Source organism: Gasterosteus aculeatus, chromosome 2 (assembly GCF_964276395.1).
Source record: "Gasterosteus aculeatus chromosome 2, fGasAcu3.hap1.1, whole genome shotgun sequence".
NCBI lineage: Eukaryota > Metazoa > Chordata > Actinopteri > Perciformes > Gasterosteidae > Gasterosteus > Gasterosteus aculeatus.
The window spans coordinates 7,481,065-7,508,077 of NC_135689.1; the positions used below are offsets into that span (position 1 = coordinate 7,481,065).

Here is a 27,013-nt window from a genome sequence, read left to right on the forward strand (position 1 = left end):
TGCACATTCATGCATTCAACTCCGTCTTGATCGCTCATTTTCACAGCTAGGTGGATGGTGGATAGGTGGATGTGTGAGAGGGCATGTTCCCAGTTCCCTGTGAGCCTTTGCGGTTCTTGCAAAGCATGTGTTCCCAGCATGTGCAGACACAGGCGCGCCGTGCTACAGCAGCCTAGTGATGGCCAGATATGAAGAAAGGTCATAGCCTGGCTTTGGTTGGCTTTAAAACCTTCACCATAGCATGCTGCCTACCGTCCAGCTTTCAAAGAATGTGCATAGATGACTCCGTTCCTAAGATAGTCCATCCCAACCAGACGCTTACTCTCGTGATAAGCCGAATGTTTTGGTTTACCTGAGGGAAGGTTCTACCAGTGGGCTGACGTGGTTATGTTAGGGATGGTTAAAAACTAAACACAGAAATTTTTCCACCTTGGACTCAAAGAATAATAGAACAATAGAACAAACTGGAAGATTCAGTTTGTTTAAATACAACTACTACATTTATTCACTTGCCAACATGGGTATTACTGTAGGGGACACATTTAATATTAGGTTTTTACTGATTCCCGCTCATCCTGTTGTCGGGACGCAGGTATGCTCCTCTACAATGGCCAGAAGAAAACCACAGGAGCAGACTTCATCTCTCTGGGACTTGTGGGCGGCCGCGTAGAGTTCAGGTCAGTTTATACCCATCTTAAAAGTTCTACTAATTGACAGAAAGCTAGCTAGATGATCTTGTTGATAACGGTTCTGATGCTGTCGTAGGTTTGACGTTGGCTCGGGCATGGCCACCATACGCGATCCCAACCCTGTCAAAATGGGCGAGTTTCACACGGTTGAGCTGTATCGCAACCACACTTTGGGCTACATCACCGTGGACGGCAGGGAGCCCATCAATGGCACCTCACAGGTACTTCAACTCCCACCTTCACATATGTGCATTTGATTTATTAATGTGGGTAATTGTGTTTAATGAGTGCACATATTCTGTCCTCAGGGCAAGTTCCAGGGCCTGGATCTGAACGAGGAGGTGCATGTGGGTGGTTATCCCAACTACACAGTCCTCGCCAAAACAGCTGGAATAAACACTGGTTTTGTTGGTAAGACGTCACTCGGTTTACACCGAGAAAGGAAATAAAAAAATCCTATCGGGGTGAGGACTTATCATCTGATGTTGCTCCTACGCAGGCTGTATCCGTCAGCTGGTTATCCAGGGTGAGGAGGTCATTTTCAAAGACCTCGACCGCAGCTCTACTGGCGTCACGAACTGCCCCACGTGCAAAGACCACCCGTGCCAGGTCGGTTACCTCCATCCGCTGGATGCATTTATAGCATGTTGGTTTTTGTTAAATTCCATAGCAGACAGGATACTGCCTCCATGTCATTATTCAGAATGGAGGAGTGTGCAAGGACTCTGATGCCAGCTTGTACATGTGCGGCTGCCCCAGAGGATTCACAGGCAGCAACTGCCAGCATCACTCGTCCCTGCACTGTCACCCAGGTACACTGACAATCTCTCCCTGACCCCAAAGGCCGATCCGAGCACCCGGCATGTTTACAACTCCATTCCTGTGCACCGAATGTATTTTTTTTAAAGTGTTTCATGCCTCTGTTTTTGACTTAAATTCCCGCAGAGGCCTGCGGTCCCGACGCCACTTGCATCCCTCGCACAAGCAGCCTGGGCTACGAATGCCGCTGCCATCTCGGCAAGTTTGGAAACAAATGCATGGATGGTGAGAATGGAATTTTTACTCTCAGCTACAAAGAACTTTAGCAAGATCTGAGATGTTGCTACTGATGCCTGCAATTCTCAACTAAAAGGTATTTTACCTGTTTGTTCACTGTCACTAGGGGAATTGGTGACCACTCCACTATTTGGCGAGGAGTCGTACATCGCGTATCCTCCTCTGACCAACGTTCATGATGACCTGCGCGTTGAGCTGGAGTTCAAGCCCATGGAAAGAGATGGCCTGATGTTCTTCTGTGGAGGGAAGAAAATGAAGGTGGAGGACTTTGTAGCAATCTCCATGGTGGAGGGACACGTGGAGTTCCGATATGAACTGGGCACAGGTAAAGTATCTAATCGTTTGTGGTTCTCCTTAAAATAAAATCCTTTTGCAAATTGACATTATTAAGATTCTTGGTACAGTTAGTTAGAGAGGCTCAAATTGAGACGTAAAAATGACATTCAAGTTCTGTTTGTGCCTCTTCTCATTTTTTAGGCCAAGCAATCCTTCTAAGTCCCGAGCCAGTGTCTTTGGGCCAGTGGCACAGTGTTGTGGCCGAGCGAAACAAGAGGGTCGGCCACCTTAAAGTTGACCACGGCCCAGTGGAGAAAAAAACGTCTCCAGGAAAAGCCCAGGGCCTCAACATCCACACCCACATGTACCTGGGAGGAGTCCCCGACATGGACATCCTGCCTAAGCCTGCTAATATCAGCGAACTCTTTGAGGGATGTATAGGAGAGGTGAGATCTCTGTGCCCAGAAAGGAGAGAAAATTTTATTAATACTGTCCAGTATTTGTGGCTCAAACGTATCTCTGCTGCCCGCTTAGGTTTCTATCAACAACAAGAAGGTGGATCTGTCCTACAGCTTCACTGACAGCAGATCCATCCGCAAGTGTGTGGACAACAGCCCGTGTGACCGCCGGCCCTGCCTGAATGGGGGCGACTGCCTGTCAAGTTTTGAATATGAGTACCAGTGCCTCTGTAAGGACGGATTTGAAGGTGAGCGTTCGTCGACTCAAAAGTCTCCTTAACACTGGAAAAGGCACAGCATCAAATCTTCCCATTCCAGGAATCCCTGCTCCGTGTTTGTGGTTTCTGCCCAATGTCTACTTCATTATACGTCTCCTTCACTATAAACTATGATCATCTCGTAGGAGCATCGAAACGTCAAATGGAACTCGCCCTGCCTTTGGTTTAAGCCTTTCATTCCTGACCCATAACTGGTATGTGACCCCTCAGGTGAGCGCTGTGAGGTGGTGAGAGACGCGTGCCAGAGCAACCTTCAGTGCCAAAATGGTGGCAGCTGTGTCAAGGGCCAGTGTGTGTGTGCTACCGGCCGCACGGGTCTAAACTGTGAAGAAAGTAAGTATTGACCAACAAGACAACCGTGTGTATCAAATCTAAATCAAAGCCAGAAATGATAGAAAATATGGGAGGAAATGGTGTAGTTGTGTTGTTGATTACTTATTACATAATTTAGTCTAAAAGGAGTTCTGAAAAGATCTCCAGATCTTCGAAGCATTTATCCCGCTACCAAATTACTTCCCGCACCTGCATCTCATGGCCAAAGAGACTCATCATCAAAGTCTAGACCCGCAACCATAAAGGAACACACGTGGCTCACATTCTCCGCAGTATGAAGCCCGTCTAACATCAGACGACTCACCCCCCCCAGCTTTGCACCGCATGCTGGGGGGGTTAAACCTCAGTGATCACGTGTGTTTCACCCCTGCACTCTCAATGCTATATATCCTGCACACACAGGCCAGGTCTCCAGCTTCCCCGAGGCCCAGAGGAATTCGGAAAGTAGCGAGTTAAATGGTACAGTATCTTAATATTCAGTCTGCCTGACACGACTGTGACTAACAGGGGCCCATCTGAGCTCGAGGGGCACGCCGTCCCCTCCAAGCCCAACCCAAGCTGTCTGTTGCCTAACACATGTTCGCGCATACCAAACATGCGTCTGTACTCATCTGAGGCTCCTGTGCCCGTTGTAATGCTGGGAGAGGGGAATTCTGCGTCTGTGATAAAAGGTAACAGGTGGCTTGTCGGGAGATCGACTGGATCTAAATGTATAAATGTGGAATTGCACTTGTTTTTCTTTTTCCCTATCCTGTCATGTCAGTGCCTGTAAGACGGTAACTTATAACAAAGTCTTGTCCCCTTCTCCCTCAAGAATGCCTAAGATATACAGTAACACTTGTTCTTCTCTCTCTCTCTCTCAAAACATTACATCTGTTGCACACATTTATTCTGTTACTAACATCTCAAATGTACTTGTTGAAAGCACAGTGTGATGGTGTTTGGGTGAGATGAGATGCATTTCGAATACAGGTACTCTTGCATGAATCCGTGGTGAGTTCAGTTTGATCTCAGTGAAGCGTGAGAGGAGTTACGTTGGACTGTCATGGTTTTGCATCATGGAGCCTGGTTTGGTCATATCGAAGAGTTTTGCCGTTTGTAATGTAATGACTACGATAGTACTGTGATCATTTAAATTGTCTGTGACATGCTAAAACCTATTATAACAGTAAGCAGAAATGAGCAGTAAAGTCATCAGCGACCAAGCAAGTATTCATAAGACATCAAGTTGTATTGCTAATGAGTTCAATGTTTCTTTGATAAGAGGAATAATGTGTTATTTGTTTATTTCAGAAGTTGCATGGTCTCGTTTTAAACACCAACAACACATAATATACATTTCTAAGGGATTTCAGAATGCCTCCTCTTTGTCTCTTCTCTTTATAACCATCCCTCTGGGTCACTTCATCCTTCTGCCACTGGAGGGCACTGCAGCAGTGGGAATGAAAGTCCACAACAACCGGATTATTATTTAAATATCATGTTGATGTGTATTTAATTATTCTTTTTCTAGATTCACCTTACCAGTATGCAGCTCATTTCCATGACGATGGATACATCGCCCTTCCTAAATCTGTCTTTCCGAGAAGGTAATTAGTTTGCTTTTCAACACTGTTGAAACAATTATAACCATTGTTTTTCAAATTAAATTGGTTCTAGTACACCTTTGGAGTAGTGCAGGGAGTATGGGAGATTTAGTATTTAATAATACTAAAAGACAGCCATGAATAATTCATTATACTATAATAAGTTTATAAAAAAAACTTTCTGCTGTATCAGCGCCCATGACTCACCAGAGACAATCGAACTGGAGATCAACACAAGCTCCTCTGAGGGCCTGATCCTGTGGCAGGGAGTGGTGAGTCTTTCTCTTGTCTTCAGACGTACTAACAGTACCGGGCCATTATTCCAAATCTTAAAACAGATACTTATGCATTCCCCTTTACAATTGTCATACTCACCCTAGCATGTCTACTGCACTTAAGAACTCTTAATTCATCACCATTGCCTCATCTTTAAAGACGTGATGCTCATTAGTTTTGTGTCCTCTTTACTCAGGCGTCAACAATAATACATCTCTTACACAATACTGCATTCTCTTTCATTTCAGTGTTCACTGTTTAATTCATCCTCTTCCCATTGAGGCTGAGACATCTTTGGGCATGTTGGCTGCAAGCCAAGCTCCATCTCACACCACTAAATAAATGCATGTTGCTTCTCTAACTCACCCTCCATTTTCCTCAGGAGACCACTGGCGCACGCAATTTGCAAAAGGTGCATGCTAGTAAAAAGGTATCCACTCGAACGCAAGACACTGGTTATTTATTTGCTTCATACCATATGCTTTACATTCACATGTTCAATGGTTTTATAAGATACTACTGGAGAATTCCTACATTTGAAATGAAAAAGTGTTGATACTTCCTACTGTCACTGTTATTGTATGTTATTAAGGCCTTAAGTCACACTTCTACAAACACAGTCGGGAGCAATCTGTCTGCGTTGCCTCATGTTTGCTATTATAACAGTTGGTGCGAAAAACCACTGAAGCTGTTCAATGATTCTCAGTATTCAATCCCAAAGCATTCTCTCCCTCTACTGATCAAAACACATGTATTTTCCAGGAACGTGGCGAACATGGCAAAGGCAAGGACTTCGTAAGCCTTGGTCTGCAGAACGGACACCTTGTTTTCAGGTGACTAAGCCGAATTACCCTGTACTTCTGTGTCAGTGCTTATTAATGTCGCACTGATGCTGATGACTGGTATGATATCCAGTTACCAGTTGGGGAGCGGAGAGGCAGAGATCTTGTCCCGGAAAGCCATAAATGATGGAAGATGGCATAAGGTCACAGCAGTCAGGTAAGTTAGCATTTATGTATATATACTGTGTATGTAAATGTATGTGTATATATATATATATATATATATATATATATATATATATATATATATATATATATATATATATATATATATATATATACACCCATGTACTTGACATATAAAGTGATGCTGATGTCTGTGAACTGCTTATACAATTTTCTCATGCTTGGTGCTTGTATTGACATGTGTCTCGCCTCATGTTTTCCCTTTTGTTACAGAACTGGAAAAAACGGATACATCCAGATTGATGGCGGAGCCGAGCTATCTGGACAGTCTAAAGGCAGAAGCCTCATGGTCAACACCAAAGGCAGTATATACCTCGGTGGGTGAATTGAAAGCTCGGAGGCCCACAGAACTGACAACTTTAAAGTGGTGAAGCGTTATGTTGAGTTCTGTGCAAAATACAAAAAATACATTAAGGACCAGACTTTTTGATGAGCTATAGCTGAACTGTTCTTCATAAAACTACTGCTTCACACTGCAGCAGAATTACTCTGTAACACATGTTAGCCTGCAAGCTAACAGCAGCACAGTCACTGTACGGTTCCTCCACTTCAGAAATGAATAATGGAACCTCAAATGCTTCATTTTTTTGTAGTTCTTCCAGATTCATTGAGCTGCGTCAGAGATAAAGTGTCCTGAAAAAAAACTGTGCTGTGTGGGTCCAAATGTCCAAGGAGGAACGTCCTCGCTTACTTTTTGTCCCCCTCCCCCCGGCCACAGGAGGAGCCCCAGACATGGCCGCCATGACAGGAGGGAAGTTTTCGTCGGGAATGACCGGCTGCGTGAGGAACCTGGCCATGATGAATGCCCGGCCGGGACAGCAGCCGGCCCAGGCCATCGACCTGCAGACCCACGCGGCCCACGGCATCAACGTGCTGCCATGCTCGTCATAGATCGCTGCACACACACACACACACACACACACACACACACCAGCACACACAGAGACTATGGAGTTATGTCATGCAGAGACACAGCATACGCACACAGAGAGACTCGGTGCTTTGCTGCTACCAAAAAAATGCCAAGACGACACGACAGGATATCTTTCTCTATGTGCAGCAAAACCAAAAATAGAGAGAAACCATGAAACAATATTAACACGTTTTCTACTCTGTGGTGTATTCTCAATGAAGGACAATTAACACAGGAGAACCAGAACAGTTTATATACTTCCAGCAGTAGTTTAGTCATGAAAAGAGTAAGACTATAACATATTAGGCTTTCTACGATGGGTCAGATCCTATGGAGTTGGAGATGTTTTTACAGCACTGAATTTTTATTTATAGACATATGAATATATATATATATATATATATATATATATATATATATTATATTTGTTGGGGGGAAACATGCAAACTAACCATAACTGCTCTTCACCTTCCCTAGAGTTGATTCTGGGTTCTAATAATGTGTGTCCAGGGCTTTGTATAGGTCTAACTGTATTCATAATTGACGATGTTTAGGCCTTCTTTCTTCACTTCTGTAGAAGAACTTTTTTTTCCCCCCGCAGGCGAGCATGCATTTACACTCTCTTACAAATGATTGAGAGATGAGTCCACATGGTCACACGCAGCCTCAGTACACAACTCAGGTCGCCAATACCAATTAATAACCAGAAATGTTACATACCACCGCTTTAACTCAGCCAATCTCTTGATTTGCAAGTCCTTCAGAGCGCTTCAGAGTCCTCTGTCTGTATTTGTTCTTTCTTATGACAAAGAAAGAAACTATGGTGCTAATGTCAGACATAACAAACGGCACATACTCAAATGGTTGCCTGTCTGTCACATGTACTGTAGAGCAATGTGGTTACTTGGATTAGGATATTCTACTCACATCTGTTAATACATTCATGGCGTTTGAGGTTGATTTGCAGAAGAATATGGCATCATTTGTTGCCTCCACAGCCATACTTGGCAGTAATCTGCTATTTCTGTGCCAGAGAGCTAAATATATCGAGGAAATGAGGGTGAATACTTTTTGTTGGTTATGTATGTTTCACTCCCTTCCATTTCTCACAGGTTACCGTACTTTAAGCCACAGTACGTGTGAGTGTGTGAGTGTGTGAGTGTCATGTTATTTTCAGGTTTGGTAGCTTCAGCAATGCATCAACCTACAAAACTGAAGTCTCTGAGGTGTTCTCTGCAGAAGGAGACGCATCTGCAACAAACAGCAGTATTGGACACAGTTGGGATAGTGTGTGTGTGGGAATGCAGTGGACGCCTCATGCAGGTGCTGCGACAAGTTGTGTAGCTCGGATAAAGCGTGCTCGCCCACCTTTAGTTTCAACCACACCACAATACTGCAACAGCATGATCACTTTCACAAATCTTTTTTCTCATTTTTATAAGCTTAAAATATGTGTATTAATATCATTTATAGCATTAAAAAGAGCACTATCCTTTCTCCTAGTTGACTCATTTTTATTTATTGTTTTGCGTTTTCTTTCTTTCTCTTTTTCATCGCTTCTCAAGGCTTGATTCTGCTGTTAGTAGAGCACTCACACCTCTATTTTCTTTCCTCTGGTTATTGTGTATTGCCTCCCACAGACCCTTTTTCCCCCCATCGTGTTTGAGTTTAGGAAGTTTATCATGAATCCTCAATAAAGTTCCATGAAAGGTTAATGCATAAAACCATGAACTGATTGGTCAAAAGGTTGAAAACAGGTCTTATTATTCACTCAATGAAAGAGATTGTAGGCGCCAAATTCAACACCTGTAATATATATCTATGCAGAAAGTTGTCATCATGTTGATGCAGATGTGAAGATGTGGATTAAATGGAGCCACGCTTGTGGTCCAGATGTAGGACAGTGAAGCAGAGATTGATAGTGTGTAAACCCCTTGTCGGATGCCTTTTGTGTATCTGCTCTTAGACTGAATTTTCATATATATACACTGTACTCTCTTTCCCAAACGCTAAGTTGTCAAGAAACTGACCCTGCTCCTTGGTTGTTTGATGGTCATTGCAAAATATGACAGGTGCACTTGTATAATGATGGACATTTTTATTTTAAAATTAGTTTTGCTTCTAAATGCCACGGAAAGAGGATAACTTGAATGAAAGTGTACCATATGAAATGTTTAAAAGATGCTTCCCTTGCTTTTGGTGTTTCTTAATTAAAAACAAAAATTCATGTACTATTTTTAATCTCCTGAGCTTTCTTTTCGCCGGGTCTTAATTGCTGTGATTGGCTCAACGCTGACTGATTTTGTTTAGATTGAGCAGTTTTGCCACAAACCACATTATTGATCCCATATAATCCATTGTACAGGTAATTGTTAAGGTTATCCTGTCTGTTAGGGTTTCGGAAAGCTCTCGAGGGAGGCCTCACTCCTTTGTTCTCGTCCCGGCCGGAAACGAGGACACGAATGAGTCAATTCTTTTAAATTCAAAAAGTATTTAATAACTAAACAACGTTATAAGGAATGCAATTACAAAGTGAAATACTAAGCAAACAGTAAAATATTTCGCAAAATAGAGAATCCTCTGAGCAAGTCTAAAGCGACTTATCAAAGCTGCAGGAGGATTCTCCCAGTCCTTTCCCCGCTTTGGTCCTTTGTAAACTCTTGAGGTGTGTCTTCCTTGGTGCATTTGAATGTCATTGGCTTCTTCTCCAAAGGGTCACCTCCTGGACTGTCCCCTTCACGTCGAGGTGTGAAGCTGCTGCTGTAACCTGAAACCTCTCTGTCCTAGCTGTCCCTCACATTCCAATGCACTCAATGTAGATACAGTTGGCTTTATGCCTCAATGAGTGAATTTAACAAAGCATACATCGTTTAAGTCTTCATCTTATAACTAGTACACTTTAATTACAACAACCCATCATTTATGATCACCGTTCATCACGCTTCATCATAAGATCTAAGACAGTTCATGTGGTTCAATTTTCAAGACATTTGCCTCAGTCGGCTGCCTTACAATAAGTTGTTCATTTATTACCTGACAGGAGAAAAAACTCCCAAAAAACATCGTTTTTTGTGCAGACTTATTTCCTAAATGTATCATTTTCCCACTTTCCCAAAAAATAAATAATTCCTTTCCGAATCCATATGAATCCAGCCAATTCTTCGTAGTATATTTGCAGTCTTGTATTTTTTGTTGTCTGCTTTTTGTCTTTCCCTCTTCTCTCCTTGAGTCCTGAGTTTTTCTACAATTTTCATCAGCTGACCTTCCACCTGCTCCTCTGCTTTCCATTTTCCCAACAAAGCTGGCTGCATACTATAAAGCGCCATTCATTGTTAATCAAAGATTAGTAGCCGTGTGCAAATATGACTCCACAGCCAGATATGTGAGCTTTGAGACAAGGTCAGCTTTGAAATGATATGACACCGTCGCTAAAAGTCTGATTTGAATGAAACTTCATACTCTATCTATTCTTCAAATTTGCCTCAAAAAAACAAAAAAATGTACTATGCAAAACATTGACTCATTGTTAGAACTTTATTTATTATTATTATTATTTATTTATTTATAATTTATATATAATTCCTGTTCACATTTTGATTTTTTTTCAAGAAAACGTTTTTGACGTTTTTGTGGACCATCACTGGACCAGGCTTATTACAGTTTGTTCATGGCGTTTTCAAGATATTATTATTATTATTTAAACACATTTGTGGCATTTAGGTAACTTGTACAGAACTGAAATCCGCTTACTGACCTCCTTTATTCAACAGCGTATTTCCATGTACTCTATTTAAAGTCCCTCGTCTCTAAGACTGTCCAGCTGTGACGCCAAAGTTAATCCACAGTAACATTTCGTATATAATGGAAAATAAATAGAATCCCAACATAACACTGACGCAGCACTTGAATGCCTCCTTCTTCATTTCGAGAGACTGGTATCATATCTCAGATGCGGTGAAGCCTTGCGATCATTTCCTGTCAGAACTGCATGTCTTGTTACTACGCTTTGGTTGTGTTGTGTTACAGCGTCGTGCCAATAGCAGTTATTCTACACAAATCCTGCTTACTTATACTTTTCTGTCAGTGGCATTTAACAGCAGCAGGGGGCCTTGGGCCTGGCCAACACCTCAATCATTATTTACAGTAACTCAATAGTCAATCCGCGGCTTATTTAGTGGCTCACGTTACCGCAGTTTTACTTTTGTGAAAATGACAGCGGCCTTCAGGTTACATAGAAATGCAAGAGGCCCTCTGTAGCACCAGTGATGGGTTTTCTCATTCTGAGCTACTGAAGTTGGTGGTACAAATCGGTGGAACCAGCTTTCTAAGTAGATATGATGGGTTCAATCTAACCAAATGCAAATGATAGAACGTCACGTGACTACACTGATGGGAGAACGTAGTCATAAATGCTTTCTGATGAAACACACTGGCTCTTTAAATTCAAGGAAAAACAAAGGGTTACGCTCTAAAATGCGATTCCTCCTTTTTGTAGAATGCAGGACGCGCTGGTTTGATGATGATAACCCGAGAGGAAATGGAGACTTTGGGTCCTCAGTGACCTCCGAAGCAAATACCCGAGAGAAATCTGCCCTCAGCCGATAGCCATCGAGGTCCAGACCATCTCTGGGGAATCCGCCTCCCACACAACCGATACCTTTTTAAAGTGAGATTAACAACACAAACTAAAACTATTGAATTACCTAAGGACACTCACCAGCCTTCTTCTCCTTGTTGCAGTTATGATGCCACTTTCGGGTTTGCCTGTGTAAACGCAGAGCAGGGGAGCAAGCGTTGTGAAGATTACAAAGTCAGATTTACATGTCCGAATGAGTTCTGTGAAGGTAATTTTCTTCTGCTGCTTTGGAACATACGAAAGTCAAAGTACTGTTTTTATAATTGCCAAGAGAATTAATATCATAACCATTTTCACAACAACATTAACTTGCACGTCTTTGCTGCAAATTGTCAGCACCCTGTAACAGGCAACCTGACCCTAGTTTATCACATGACATGCCCAGTGCATGCTGGGATGGAATTCAAGTTATGTGTTATTTACAGTGTCAGAGCAGTGTCGAACCCAATGGTTGAATAGTGATGACCCGTCAGACGAAGGGGACGTGGAGTCCATATTTCAGCTACTGAAGGCTTTCCCTGGTCAAGTCTGTGGAAACCCAGTCAGCATTGAGGCCCAGTCGACCAGTGGAATATCTGCTGAGCGCACCGGAGACACCTTCCTCTCGTAAGCACGCGTTCAGTCAGACATGTTGGTGCATCATCAGGCTTTCATAATCTCATAGTCTTTTTTATTTGTTTTATATTTTCAATCCAGCTAGGATACTATTTTTGGATTTGCGTGCATCAACGAAAAACAGAGCGGTAAACAATGTAAGGATTATCAGGCGTTACTGACCTGTCCCTCAGATTTCTGTCACGGTGAGTATTTATGTTGATTTGTAACTTTGTCCTCTGAAGCTTCTTTTTGGTCTTTCCCCCTTCTCCCCTTGAGTCCTGAGTTTTCCTACGATCAGCTGACCTTCCACCTGCTCCTCTGTTTTCCATTTTACAAACCTGGATGCATACTATAAAGCGCTATTCATTTTTAATCGAAGATTAGCAGCCGTGTGCAAATATGACTCCACAGCCAGATATGTGCGCTCTGAGACAAAGTCAGCTTTGAGAAGTTATAATACTGCGCCAAAAGTCTGATTTCTGATTTTGTTTTTATGAAAGAAGAAGAATATGCCTATAATTCAGCTCTCCCCAGTAGGTGGACTGCGGACCTTTGACCCCTAACCGCTAGAGTTCCAGTGTCAAAGGAATAGTTTCGGTGGGAAAGTTTGGTAGGAATATTGATGCCACTCTTCGGTCTGTACGGTAAATATAAAGCTACAGTTGGCAGGGAGTTAGCTTAGCAAAAAAGCTGAAATTATATTGAGTGTCTTGCATAACCCAAATTCCTCCCCTCCGAGCGGTTCAGTATATCATGGTGCATTAAGATTATGATTACGGGTTTTACACGAATCACTGCGGTTTATATGAGGAAGTTGGTTTGTCTTCCTTATTAAAAACATAGATGGAACAACAGTACATTTTCCATACAAGGCCATAGTACACAGTTTAGGTTGACTACGTTGGTCCGGCACTGTTCTTGGTACTTTGGAGCTTTGGAGATACTTGGCAGATTTTGTAACTGTGAAACAGAGACAGTCTTTGTGCTTAGCTTAAGTACAGTTATCCTTCCTCGTAAAGAGTAAACTGAGATTCACGTGTAAATCTGCAATAGCTTTCTCACTGAATGTTTTGCAGATTTGACGCTACTCGTGGCTTTGCGTGTGTGAATGCCGGGAAGCATGGTGGAAAACTCTGTCAGGACTACAAGGTCTGCCTTACATGCCCGCTGACTTTCAGCTCAGTGTGACCTATGAGTGCATATTTCTTCATGGAATTTGCTGTTGGTGCGTGGTGTGTATTGTCTGATGAGCCACCATGATACGTCACCAACCTATAGAATAGAAGTCTTCCAGGCTCATGGCTCCAAGACAAGACGTTTTGTCAAACAGCTTCAATAAAAAAGGGTTTGAATAAATCTGTGAGGTATACCCTCTTCTTGTATTCCTCTGATTTCATATGTTTTGTGTTCTCTGACGTTAAAATCCGATTTTAATGGTTTAATCAAACAAAACCACTCCCGTCTACACTCCCTCTTTCGTTTTCGATAAAACGATAAAAAAACAAGTTATAAAATAAGGGCACGCACCGGAAGCCTCATTTCTCACCTCAAATAACCCGGACGCGGCCTCTACATAATAAAATAACCTAGAAGAAGAAACTAGCAGCAATAGTGGCGTCATTTCCGGTGGAAAATTCCAGCGGATTTATCCTTGGTCTTTAAAAGGACGCGCTGAAACAGCGGCTGTGAAGTTGTAACGTAAACTGCCGATGTTACTGTAGCTCGCGCGGCCACTGAATATACCAAAGAGATTTAAGGGATACAGACATCATCCACGTGGGAAAAAAAAGAAAACGAACGCCCACACGCTCCTAAACTACGTGCGCATTTAGACTTCTCCGTCATTGGACTTGTCTATACTTTGTCATCTTTGAAGGTCCCGTCAGGTAAGATGAAACTATGCACACGTTTGTTTTGGCACTTGCATCTCCATCGTCGGTGGTGAAGATCTTCTTTTTTTCTTTTTCTTTTAGGCAAATGTAGGCCTGCTTCGCACGAGTCGTTCCGTTTGTCTGTGACGCAGTTGCGTCGCGGTGTTTGATATCTTTTAACATCCGCATCCACAACCGTCGTTAATTCTGCATTAAGCCATTGAACAGGCAAGATGAGCACGAGGGCTGGACAATTTAACAACAGCAATAATACGACGTAGAGATGTTAAACGACGACAGTAAAGAACAAACACCCCCCTCGGGGCAATTAACCAAATAACAACCACGTAATCATCTACGAACACACCTGCTTAATTCCAACACCTCGAACAAAACCCACAAACGTATTATTATTATTATTATTCTGAGGGGTTTTCAAGGGTTTAAATAAAAATAATTCTGTGAGGGTGTGTTGTGAGAAACAAAAGGATTTTCGAGAGGAGGGCCCGAGGTGTTCACCTGTTGCTCCGACGTCACACCGCTGCGCGGTTTGTTCTAGAAGGAGACGCTCGCGCGCCGAGCGGCTGTCGCGTGCGAGTGAAGACGCGCCGCGGGCGCGTATCCTGGCGTACGCTCAATTACCTTTTTGTTGACGTTTTGCCATCTTGCTTTCGGCAAATTAAGAGTTGTGGAGCCAAACATTCATTGACAGAATAAACCTGAACTAAGTTGTGACGCAACCGATTAAAATAGTTCAGATTTAACCGATGACTCAACGCGTACACATGTGGCGCATTATGGACTTTTTATGTGACATGACGTTGCTGAAACAGTGTATGTTTGAATGTCATAATATTAATAGAAGTAAGCATTTTTTCATTTTTATTTTGTATTTCCTTTACAGCTGTGAACCAGACAATCATGATCCTGCTGTCTTCCTCCTCTGGTAGGTACTTCTTTCTGAATTTCACCTCCATGGTTGGATTATTATTTGAATGGGTGCCAGAAGTCCAACCTACATGGAGGTCTACTCGGATTAAATTAGGCAGGAAAACAACCACAAATAAGAATGAATAAAACAGCAACAACATAGAATACATTTAGCTTAAAGTGGATTTGAGAAAAGTATGAGATGCCATTATATTAAATGATGTGGAGGTAGACACCATCACTTCATGTTAATAGTTCCTCAATACTGTACGAATAAATGAACGTGCAGTGTACCTATTCCACACAGTTTGAGGATAGTTTGTTATCATGTTTTATTGTTGTTGTGACTGGTGTTTAGTATTCAGAACGAATTGCAATGGCATTGCCTCGACTCTAACCCACTATCACAAAACACAGTGAACTCTGTTTATATTGTTCAATTGGGTCGAGCCAGAATGTGCCTGTTCTGAATTGATTTCCTCGTTTTTCTTTGTACTCTAGTTGTTACTATAACACACAACACAGCAGAGCATTAGATTACAAGGGCCTCCCAATCATGCTTTGCCGTCACTACACAACAATCCAGAAAAAGAGAAAGAGACCTGCTCGAGACTGTCAGTGTCTCTGGCTTTACCCGCTTTTTATTTGTGACCACGACAAGTGTCTGAAAGCGGTTAAAGCAAAACTTTGCAGTGAGATCTGCAACCTCACTGACTTTACACGTGGAGCTGCACACGCGCCTCCCTAATTGTTTCAACTGTGACTAAAGTTAATGAAGCTGACTATTCCATTAGCAAACTGCATTAACTAATGTGTTTGTTTACCCATGAACAGTTCTCAGATAACAATCCAAATGCCAGGTTGTGAATTGTTTTAAAATCCAAAATGAGAAGTAGAAAGCATGCTGTCAAGTAAAAGTGTAAGTTATTGTTGGCTTTTGCTGTGTCTCATACGCTGTTTTCTTTCAGATGAAGAGTGTCTTGAACTCGCCTGGCTTTGGAGTCACAGGAAGTTCAGGGTGAAAACACTTGAAGGGTTGCTACTGCAACATTTAAAAAAACCTTAAAGCTTTGCAGGTCAATTTATCTGTGCACTCTGTCTTGGACTGTACTATGACGAGAGAAAGCCATAAACTCCCAAGAGAGGAGGCAGACGGGAAACACTGGTTTCTTTGTTTGTCTTCATTTAAAAAAACATCAGGGCTTTAGAGGGCAGGAAGAAGTTTCTGGCTTTTTGGTCAGTGTCAGAAGGCATTCCATCTTGCGGACTAAGCTGGATCGTTCATACTTTTAATTGTATCTTCAAATCAACTACATTGTTCAATAATTCTAAGTTAATACTAACTGCACTTTAAACAAGCTTCATCAAATTAAATTGACCTTCTACCCCCATGCCGTCAGGTACGGTAATAGTTACTGTGTGTTTTACGTAAACAATGAGAGGCTGTAGATCTATCTTTATATCATGATCCTGATTCAAGCCTCAGCTACATTGGTATTAATAGATTTGAATAGTGAGATATTTAATCCTGCAGCCACGTCTTTGTCTCAGGTCGCCACGTTTGATTAGGCTAATAAATCTGTGTCTATGGAGGAGGTCAAACTCAATCTCAGCTATTGCCAATGGTGTATGTGATAGTCCCATAAATGTCCCCACCTTGTTTTCCCACACCAGTATTTGTGTGTGTTTGACCCCTAATCTGATTACAATTGAGTCCTAACACGACACATGCATCCCGTTCAGACATGTATCCTTTTGATGTTTTTTCTTTGCAAATATTATCTGTTGATATTGAAACTGAAACTTTGCTGCATGCTGCTTTTTAGCTAAAATGTTAAAATAATTTGAATTGCTTAGATATAACTGATTATTGGATGAGTAGATGATGAGAGACTGCAATGTTGCATGCTATAGGCCGCGAATGAACGAATGTACAGTAACAAATGCATTTTAGTGATCTGAAAGTGGATGAATGTATCATACGGTCGATCTTCGTCCAATATACATACGTCTTGGTAAGTGATGCTTCTTTTACATTAGACCGGGTAATCTCCTTTTTAAAGTCACCCATTAAAAAACAAACATACAAATGCTACAATATCTTGCCATATATTTTGTGTTAATCAATTAGCATCAAGAATATTTTCAGAATTTCTACACATTTCTTTTTCTTTCACTTCAACTGGAGTTTTGACCCAAACTGGCACGTAATTATTAAGTTGTCCACAACTTAGACACCTTCATCAAAAGGTCAGCTGCTACTGTCACCCGGTGATAGTGAGGATTTAGCTTTTAGCTGTAGCAGGGCAGGGGTTAGTGACATAACACAGACAACTACTAACTGCTGTTGTTGTGTGGTCTAAGGTCTCTTCCAGTGTACCAACAAGCTCTTTCTGAGTGATGAAGCCACAGGACTCCAGATCAAGGAGTTTGCACGTAAAAATGCAGCCAATGCTCTGTCACTTGCTAACATGGTCATGGGCATTGCCTCCATTCTCAGCAGTCTGAATGGGTGAGTTTTCATTATTGGATTTATTAGTCATGCTTAGCTGCAGGATGACCAGACTCTATGGCTTGGTTGGAATCATTCATAAAAAGACAACCAAATTGATATATTTCATGAGATGTAATTACTCAAATTTTACTTTGAAACCTCCTGGGAAAAATACCTAAATTTTTATTAAAAGTTTCTTTTGTTTTGGTTCAGGCACCATCACGCTGCATGTTGGCTGGTTCTGATTGGCTACCTTCTGGATTTGGCAGATGGAGCAGTTGCCAGGCAACTCGATGCCTGCTCTGCGCTGGGTAAGTGGAGTGTTGTTGTCTGGAGCTTCTACCAAAGATAAAGCCTTGGCTCGGGTGTTGGCAGGGCTCGCTGCACAGTCTTTTGTCTGGACTTTGCAATCGGGCCGCTCAAAGTCATAAACAACAGTAAGTAGGAGAAGGAAACGCTGCCACTGAACACTCTGGATAGTCTAACAAAGTAGATACAAAGTATGAAATAGAAGAATCCTACATATTTAATGGGAGGTAATTTGAGCTTCATTCAAAAGCAGCATTTTTAGCTTATCTTATATTTTTGATTACTCCACATGTAATATTATTTTCAGTCTTTTATTCAGTGTGAGTGGCATGGCATTCCTTTTTGTGAGGGGCACACAATGCAAATTATGAAACAACATGATTATGCACAGAACATGAGATGTGGCTTGATTTAAAAATATCTCAGCATTGAATGTATTAAACAAAGAGGCACAAATAGCTGTTGTAAAAAGCTTCAAGTGGGGAAGTTCAAATTTTCACTGGAGCCCAAAAAAGCTCTCAGGTGCATCACAATACATCGTAGGCTGCACATTTCTGGGGGCTTTGTGGCCCGTCAGGGTTTTTCTGCATGACCTTGCAGGTGTATGTTGTTGTGTCCCCCACCGCGTATCTCTTTTTTTTTTTTTTCTTTTTTTCAAATGAACAATCACTTACTGATTAAGCAGCCTAATTCCACAGGATCACCCTCCAATTGTCTCTTTTATCCCGTTGCTTTTGCTTGTGTGCATATCTGAAATTGCTAAAATTGTTGACCCCGGACTGTGGAAATCCACCTGTCATTCGGGCCGGGGCCTGAATCACCTCATCCGCTGAAAACATGCTGTGTGCTCCAAGGGGATAAAGAGACGAGGCAGTTGAGAATGTTGTTTACAGAATGGTTGCCCGTAGGGCGGGCTGTAAAATTTCCACTGGGATATTTTTGCCCGACGCATCCCACTGTGGGTGACATAGTCCGCTGACCATGCCAGACTTTGATAGAATTTAAACTCGTGATTCAAGTCACTCTCGGATTTAAGGAGGCTTAATAATAGAACAGTTTGAGCTCTTCCAAAGCCAATTATTCTGAATATGTTTCAGACCCAAACAATTTGAATGACCTTTGACCACATTTGGTGTTAGCATTTGCCTTTAATCGTGTTCAGGTGCCAAGCTGGATGATTTTGCTGACTTCACGACCTTTGGGATTGCCACCTCATTGCTCTTAAGGACATCCGGCCTGCTGGACAACATCCTGTGCGTTTGTTACGTCTTGTCTGTTTTCACCCGCCTGTGCTTCTTTACAAGTGGTAAGTCCCCATATGAATGGTTACCTTATACCGTACGCCGGCTATTTAAAGGAGCTACTGGAGATGTGTTCTTGCTTGGTCCTTAGGGATCCCCTTCATGTATCGCGGCCTGCCCTGCATCTACTCCGCCGCCATTCTGGCCAGTGCATCTCTGCTGTCGGGGGAGAACCTGCCCATGCTGCGGGTCATTGCCGTGTTCATGATCCTCTTCATGATCAGCCAGACCTTCTACCCCCACGACAGAGTGCTGGAGTCCCAGGCCTGGAAGAAGGCAGTCTATGCTGGAGGTAAAGCTGCTGAACACAAAATCCACAGTGATCCACGTCTCTCTCCAACAAGAGCTAAGCGTAACGGCTGCATATGATAATAATTCATATTAGGAAAAGCTTCAACAAGCTTAGATATCAGCTACAACATTGCATGCTGTAGCGGCATCTAGCCATGTGGATATTTTTGGTAATCTGGGCTTTTTTTTGTTTGTTTTTTCTGACAATACATGCTGTGTTTTTACTCTTAACATCTGACTACACTTCTTTTTGTTATTTTCAGGAATTGTCATGCTGTTCTGCTCATCCTTCCCCCCTGCATGTGTGTACTATCTGCTGTGGTCCGTCTCCTACATTTTGTTCCCAACATCCCTCTGGAGCAGTAAAGTGTAAAATGGGTGCTGGCTTTGTCCAAAACTCCCATGTAGGTTTGCTTCTATGGCCCGTCTGGGTGAACTGAGGCTCCCAGACTGCTGCTGCTCCCTACAGCCATGGAGGATCCAAGCTGAAACATGCTCATGTTCCACAGGCGAACACTCGCTCTATTTGACCTTTATTTTGACGTGACACCTCTAAAACAGAGCCCAGATCCGAGAGAGTTAAGAGTGAGCGATGAGAAGTGCATTTTAATGTTACTAAAGTCATGAAAGTTCATGCTGTTTTATGTCTACTGCAAGTCACATAGCTTGCCCCACAAAGGTTTATCAGGTTCGTCTCCCTTGTAATCTCCAGACTTCAATAGTTCTTTCATCAGTGTTGTGAACACGCAGCAGCAGCAGCAGCAGCGCTCATTATTTTCTCACAGAATGATAAAAAAAAAAAAAAATGATTTCCAACTAATTATTCCACATTTTAATAGATGTTGGCTTCTAACTTGGTTTTTAAAAAGTTGAATTGTGTAATCACACAGGATCATAACTCTTAACATGATGCGCATGGGTTAAGTAACTATTTGAGTGCCACGGTATGTAGGTAAAGCCTTTAATCAGTCATACGCAAGATTTCTCAGACAAAGTTTTGCCAGATTTAAATTCCATGTCCTTTCTGCTTTATAACACAGCAACAGGCATTCATACAAAACTATTACTATTTTCATGTTAACTGTTTATGTTTTTATCAGGTTTGAGGTAACTTCACTTTCACAGCATTCAGGTCAGAGTGTGGGTTTTCCACTTCGTAGGGGCATAAAATCCAGTGACTTACAGTAAGAAACCTTCGAACCGAATGGTGCAGTCATTCCTTATATTAGATTTGCTGTGAGAATGTTTTCAAAATGCTTCCATATTTCCCCTTGTGTCATTTTATTTGGTCATTGTATGTGTTTGCCTCTGTTTTAGGAGGCGTTGCACGGCCCTCGCTGCAAGTTCTTTCTCCACCTTAAAGGTGTCTTGTTGTTGCACTACATGATCACTACTAGTGGTGGAGCAGCAATGGCACGTAAAACCGACGAGGAAGGAGAGTTTAAGTGTGTTGGTAATCTTTAACTTGGACAGTATTCAGTTGGAGGGACACCACCTTGTTTGTAAAACCTGTTTCACAATGTGTAATTGTGCCTCCTCGCATTGGGTGTGTGACAAATGCTGAAATTATACAGTGTATCCATATTTCATTTTGAACTCCACACTATCTGAAGACGGTCATCTTTTAGCTTGTAATCTGATATGTAGAAATAAAAGGTATGACATCACCCGCAACTATACTTGTGAATTTAATGATGCTTTAAGAATTTCAACCCGGAAGACATGAACTTTTGCATTAAATTTGTTTTAAAAATCTTTGTTAAGGAGACATATAATGGAGACTGTTATCTGAATGTTTCCCTCATAGTTTTCTGAGGGAAAAATCAAGGCAGAATTTCCATCATGAAAATGAAACACAGACGGCCGTGTATTCTGGTACTGATATGGATCTAAACCCACTGTGGATCTTGACCTGGTTACAATAACCAATGTTGTGAAAATAAACATCTGAAGTGTAAAGTGCATAATAGGGCTGGCGCTACGTTTTCTATCCCGATATACGTCATCTGATATCCCCAAAGCGATCCAGTATGTCACAACAAAGCATGTTAGCTCAAAAAATATTCTGTATGAACTAAGCACATGGTAATGCCATGGGTCAATGGAATACTTGACAAATGAAGAGTACTGTGTATTTTCCCATTTAATTAAGAACATGAGTGTAAAATATTCTGAAAAGTTTTGTTACTATGTGCTTGTTATCCTTAAGATGTTTAGACAACATAGTCGCGTATCGTGGCAGCTCGATATACCTTTTAATAATGATTCGATTGCGTCAAAAGACGCCCGGCCCCTATACTGAACACAGATCTACGTTGGTACATTCTGCTTTCCTGTGTGGGTGTTTTGGTTTTCAAACTGTGGAGCCACAGCAATGTACGCATGTCAAGAGCATTACTATTACAAAAGTTGTTCTTTGCCCAATGAATAAAAAAATCTAAATGAATGTGTACTTTTACTGTCTGTACATTTCTGATAGGAGTTAATAAGAAAATTACTTGTTTTCAATGTAATGTGGTGCAGCGTAATTTTCATCAGAAATGTTATATAATATTAATACTCTTTCTTTAGTGTATAATTAACTTAAAACCATACAAGTTATTTATCGTGTTTCCTTTAGCTTAGACTCTCCAACATAGGGAGAGGGGAGTCCTCTACACGTCTCTACAGGAGCCCGGAAGGGATAAAATAAAAATACTGGTCGTAGCTGCTTGCACAGGAAAGGATTTGCATAACAATTTGCAACCTCTACAGATTATGCCAATAGTTCCTGCACACTGATCCTTTCCATTTTGTCGCTTTTGGCACAGTGGTTGTCAACCTAGTTGTGCTTAAGAATAATAAAATATGCAAAACAAATAGAATATTGTTTAAATTCTCATATGGTTTAAAGTTCTCATGTCTACACACAGAGGAGCCACTCTGCAAACTGTGTAGCTTCAGGCTGGTTAGTCAGCAAACGCATCTGTTTTTGATTACAATTACAATATACTTTGATCAGTCTGGCCCCTGTGCCTCTGAAGACACAGGTGATTTCTTTCCATACATACAATTCTGTGCTGAAGAAGTGTCAGGGTGATGATATCAGTATGCATTGCAATATTTGCGTTGTGTTAAACTTACAGCAGATGGAGAGCGAGGGATCGTTGCTGCGTCCGTGAGGAGCCGCTGCCATTTGTCAGCTACGAGAGACGGGGCACGGTACGGTAATATCAGCAGGTACAATTAATAAGTAACGTAATTGCTACATGTTATTCTAAAGTTTTCCTACCTTAGGTTACAACAAACACATTACAACCTAAAATATAAAATGTAACAAATGCAGTATGTTGAATAATACCAATACTGCAGCCTGTTGTGGTTGCTCTGGTCTATTGTCGTACACTTTTATCTTATTTTGCTGTGTATTGGTTTTGTGTATACGTTGTGTTTGTGGAAATTAGCCTCTCTGGCTCACTTACACCTGTTTATTAGTTAGATTAGTGTGCATTGTCCCTACAAAATAAATGAATAAATGCCAAGGTGGTTCATCCTTTTGGAAAATTGGCTCAACTTTGTCCGTCCACTTGTGACGGAGTCAGTCTGACGGTTGACCAATTGTTAATCATTAACAAATCCCCAGAAACGATGCAACATGTGTATTCAGTTTAAGCACCATGTAGAAAACACTCCTCTGTTTCAGGAAGAGAAAAGCATATTGTTTAGATCAAAATAACACACAAAAAGATTAAAGCAATACATGCAATGAAAGTCCGTGTAAAAGTGCATATGCTGTTTTTAATTGATCTGGTATCCAATACTAGGACAGCAGCTCGGGACCAGATGAAACCACAAGGGGGCGGACCTGCGCAAGAAATGGCGTCCAACAAGGAGCGGAGTCCTCGGCTCAACGAAGCCAAATAAGCGCACGTTGTAGTGCAGAGAAGGAAGAACACATTGGACAAATTGCTTACAAATTAGTCGACAATGACAAATTTGCAGAAAGCATTTCCTACATGAGTAAGATGAAAACAGCGCGGGGGGGGGGGGGGGGGGGGGCGAGGCCTCCGCTTTGCTTTAACACGCCGCGGAAACCAAATCCAGCGCGTCCGAATCACACAAGCCCCGCCTCTCTCAATGTCTTATTGGTTCAACGGTGACGCTTTGGGACAATCCCCCAATCATCCGATTGGACCGAAGCTCCTGCATCCAGGAAAAGCAACACGGAAAAAAAAGATCAGAAAAAGTTATGGAGTGAAGCCTAATCGGATCACGTCTGTTGCATGGATGCGTATTTTTTATTTATTTATTTTTCTTCTCGGCAGAAACGCGTTGAAGGGCACCGAGCGCGTAACCGGAGAACGCGCTGCAGCGCTGCAGTCGGGTACGGTTGCAGATTACCGATCCGACCGAGTGCCAGGTATGTTTTCCCGTTTCCAAGGACCGCCTTTGCTGACGTCACCTACTAGGGGGGAAGAGGAGGAGGAGGAGGACAGGTGCGCAGAGTAAAGTTGACTCCGGTATGCTCGGATTGGTGAGCTGTCACTGAAACAACGGAGCCCGGATTCTCTCCCCAAAGTACTTTCTTCGGGCAGTCAAGATTGCCCGCTATCTTCGGAAGGAGCCTCAACGTGGAATATACACACCCCACGCACCGGATCCGTCCTGCCCTGTGACCGGGGGTCGTAACGGGTGTGCAGGAAGCGGCTGTTGTGCACCGCTGTGAACTGAGGGTGTGTGTGTGTATGTGGGGGGGATCGAGACGCGCCGGCACCAGAACCAACACTCCCCTGCTACAATGCGACACTGACGCAGCTGATCACAGCTCGATCGCCAGACAGGTGACGCTCGAGTAATCGAACGCAAGCATCGGTCATCGACGGAGGGGGGTTCGACCTGAAAGGAGATACGTTTGTTTACCCCGGCATGGAATACAGCGCGAGAAACCCGCCTCAACTTCTTTAATCTGCGATGATTTCCCCGTGCGTCACTGCGTCCTAGGTTGCGCGTTGAAAGGACGATCGTTCCTTGGACACCCCCCCCCCCCCCCCCCCCCCCCCCCCCCCGACACCCCACCCCGGGGTTTCACGATCTCCACCGACAACATGTCCAAGACGCTGAAAAAGAAGAAGCACTGGTCCTCCAAAGTGCAGGAGTGCACCCTGTCGTGGGGGGCTTCCGGGGAGCTGGTCTCCGTGGTGGAGGTGAGCGGCGGCGCGGAGCTGGGAGAGTTCCCCCACCTCGGACACGTAGTGTCGGAGGCGATGGTGTGTCACGTCGGGAGGTTCCCCTGCAGCGGGGACGTGCTGCTGGAGGTGAACGGCACCCCGGTGAGCGGACTCACCAACCGGGACACGCTGGCCGTCATCCGCCACTTTCGGGAGCCCATCCGCCTGAAGACCGTGAAGCCAGGTGTGTGTGTGTGTGTGTGTGTGTGTGTGTGTGTGTGTGTGTGTGTGTCCGTCCACGAGTCAGCACCCACAACGTGTTTTTCAGATGGTTCTGTCTCCATCAATCATCAGCTGAGCCCCTGAGGTGTGTGTGTGTGTGTGTGTGTGTGTGTGTGTGTGTGTGTGTGTGTGTTTTCCGCCGTGTCTACGTGCGTGCGTCCTATTCCACCCATTGCATTTGTTATTAAACGACTTTACAAGCAATCGATGCACGCTTCTTCCTGCCTCACAGACTCCCCTAGTGTGTGTGTGTGTGTGTGTGTGAACATACTGGCAGTGAGACTGTATTAGTCATGTTGGACAGAAGGTATATATAATTGCGTGTGCTTATATGGATGACTGGATGAATGGATTTGATAAAGTCAGCGTGGAGCTTTGCAAAGACTTAGCTCAGCTTTGTTAATGGCTGGCCGCGCCGGCTCAGTCTGTGTCGGCCTGCTTGCGTTTAAACGTGATCCCAAGTGTTAATTCAATCAATTGGGTCCTTATCTTTAAATCCTGCGGGATACCCTCTGCGAAGTGGACCGGCCCTCTTGGCTGTATACCTAATACGGTCTACCTGTTGATTTAGGGTCAGTGGGTGTGGTTGCACCAAACTTTTTGTTTGTGTTATGTAACGGTGTATTGGGATGCTCAAAGCCAAACTTTGGCGTGCACAGGCCGCCCTACCATTGGCTCCCCGGGGGCCCTCGCCGTGTCTTCACGTCTCCGTCCTCTTCCTCGTGAATAATTCAGGGTTCATCCATCATTGATGAGGTGGCTGATGGGTGGGTGACACGATGGCCGACTGGTGCTGCATATGAACTTGTGAGATTGGAACGTTGGGAGCGAGGATGAGGGCCGAGTGTTTGGAAGGTTTGGTCCAATGTTTTGTACGTCCGTCTCCAAGGAAACAACAGCTGTGGGCCAAAACCAACTTTGCTCAGCCTGAAAGCAGAGAATTGACTTTATTTCACTGTGACGCCCCGTTGGATTTTATTCCCCGCTCCCTCCTCGCGGCCCGGTTTGTCTCGACTTCATCTCTTCCCCCTCAGCCGATTATGCCTTATCATCACAGCTTGCCATTCCCGCTCTCCTCTGGTATTTTCTCTCGCCTTTTGCCTTATTATCATATATTGTACACTGATTCCCACTCCTTCCCATTCCATCCCACCACCAGCACTCTTCTCTTTTTATTTAACGAGCCACTTCATGCTCTAAGTAAATCTAACATCTTTTGAAGTGTTCCTCCACCTCTCCTCTGAACCAAATTTTGCTCGCCGGCCATGACAATTACACCCGAAGCTTCTAAACCAAACATGTTTTTTTATGCATTGGCTCTTGGCGCCCTGCACCGTCAGGACAAAGAGCAGACGTTGGCCTGTAGTGGTCCTCTGGCTGAAGACCAGCCGATGCACTCAGTATGCAGCTCTCATCCGGGGAGAGGAGCGAGGCAATGGGCGGTAACCTTGAGGGGGCAATTGAGAGCAGAGGCGTGGTGATACAGAAAGCTATTGCGGGTTGGAGACACTGGAGACTGAGTGCGCAGGTCGTTGATTAACGCTGTAAACAGACTTGGATCTTTTTGTTTTTACCTCAAGCAGCTTCATGGATGGACAATTCCTTATAATTCTCAAAGATATAAATAGTGTTAATGATATACTAGGATGAGAATGGTTCACATTTTATGGTGTTACTCCAGAGATTATAGCAGAGCACAGTGGATGAATACATTTCTGAAGGCAAGGTACTGATAAAAAACACTTATCACTGGTTAGTTATTGTTTACTGTGGTGTAGAGTTCGTCCTTGTGAAGTTAAAAACTGAAAAAAATGGTGCTATCTTTGATTTATTTAAAAAGCCCCTGCTTCCAGAATCCATTGCTGATGCATTTCCCATGCAGGTTGTCTGCTGTTCACACCAACGACAATGAGAACTGATTTCATTAGCAACCTTCAACCTCACGCGCTAATTCACTTTTACCTTTGCGTGAAGATTACGCAATCTCAGTATCTCTCCTTTTCCTGTCGCTGGTGTTCTCGTATTGAGGTTAACACTTCGTAGGTTCGCCATCAGCAGCGCAGCGGAGCTGTGAGCGCGCAGTCAGTGTTAACGTGCCCCCCCCCCCCCCCCCCACCCCCACGGTGCAGTGGCTCTCTGAGTAAGCTGCTCTGAACAGGCTGAGGGGAGCTGTCAGCATCTCTCAGGTTCTGCGGCTCCTTTCTCGCCGCGGTAAATGTAATGTCTGTTCCAGTCACTGGCTGCTCTGATCGTATCTGAGCC

General features: G+C 43.2%; 3 protein-coding genes across 38 annotated transcripts in view; all 3 read left to right on the forward strand.

The window, feature by feature from the left end:
* hspg2 (heparan sulfate proteoglycan 2) overlaps positions 1–9,127 on the forward strand; it is a 76,438-nt gene extending 67,311 nt beyond the window's left edge. For 25 of the 33 annotated variants that reach the window (XM_078089574.1, XM_078089581.1, XM_078089621.1 and 22 more), the window contains 18 exons: positions 593–677; positions 766–910; positions 998–1,100; positions 1,189–1,298; positions 1,393–1,501; positions 1,635–1,733; positions 1,852–2,070; positions 2,223–2,467; positions 2,556–2,727; positions 2,968–3,090; positions 3,493–3,549; positions 4,604–4,679; positions 4,870–4,948; positions 5,335–5,382; positions 5,715–5,785; positions 5,868–5,951; positions 6,194–6,297; positions 6,699–9,127. In XM_078089574.1, coding sequence (XP_077945700.1) covers positions 593–677; positions 766–910; positions 998–1,100; positions 1,189–1,298; positions 1,393–1,501; positions 1,635–1,733; positions 1,852–2,070; positions 2,223–2,467; positions 2,556–2,727; positions 2,968–3,090; positions 3,493–3,549; positions 4,604–4,679; positions 4,870–4,948; positions 5,335–5,382; positions 5,715–5,785; positions 5,868–5,951; positions 6,194–6,297; positions 6,699–6,871 — 2,102 coding nt within the window. In that variant the 3' untranslated portion in view covers positions 6,872–9,127. The remainder of the gene's footprint in view (positions 1–592; positions 678–765; positions 911–997; positions 1,101–1,188; positions 1,299–1,392; positions 1,502–1,634; positions 1,734–1,851; positions 2,071–2,222; positions 2,468–2,555; positions 2,728–2,967; positions 3,091–3,492; positions 3,550–4,603; positions 4,680–4,869; positions 4,949–5,334; positions 5,383–5,714; positions 5,786–5,867; positions 5,952–6,193; positions 6,298–6,698) is intronic. The other 8 variants (XM_078089607.1, XM_078089617.1, XM_078089694.1 and 5 more) reach the window with 3 other exon arrangements.
* Positions 9,128–13,699: 4,572 nt separating this feature from the next.
* tmem269 (transmembrane protein 269) lies at positions 13,700–21,768 on the forward strand. 3 transcript variants are annotated; one of them, XM_040193096.2, is made up of 8 exons: positions 13,715–14,012; positions 14,902–14,943; positions 15,896–15,945; positions 17,292–17,439; positions 17,635–17,732; positions 18,893–19,036; positions 19,123–19,323; positions 19,586–21,768. In XM_040193096.2, exons 4-8 carry the CDS (start codon positions 17,399–17,401, stop codon positions 19,693–19,695), a joined length of 594 nt encoding a protein of 197 aa, XP_040049030.1. In that variant the 5' UTR covers positions 13,715–14,012; positions 14,902–14,943; positions 15,896–15,945; positions 17,292–17,398; the 3' UTR covers positions 19,696–21,768. The 3 variants fall into 3 exon arrangements, with proteins under 3 accessions (XP_040049029.1, XP_040049030.1, XP_040049028.1); XM_040193095.2 differs by having other exon boundaries at positions 13,700–14,012; positions 15,896–17,439; XM_040193094.2 differs by lacking the exon at positions 15,896–15,945 and having other exon boundaries at positions 13,718–14,012.
* A 1,709-nt stretch (positions 21,769–23,477) lies between these two features.
* Positions 23,478–27,013, forward strand: part of magi3a (membrane associated guanylate kinase, WW and PDZ domain containing 3a) — an 83,153-nt gene continuing 79,617 nt past the window's right edge. The window contains exon 1 of one of the 2 annotated variants that reach the window (XM_078089723.1): positions 23,478–24,713. In XM_078089723.1, coding sequence (XP_077945849.1) covers positions 24,407–24,713 — 307 coding nt within the window. In that variant the 5' untranslated portion in view covers positions 23,478–24,406. The remainder of the gene's footprint in view (positions 24,714–27,013) is intronic. The other variant, XM_078089728.1, reaches the window with a different exon arrangement.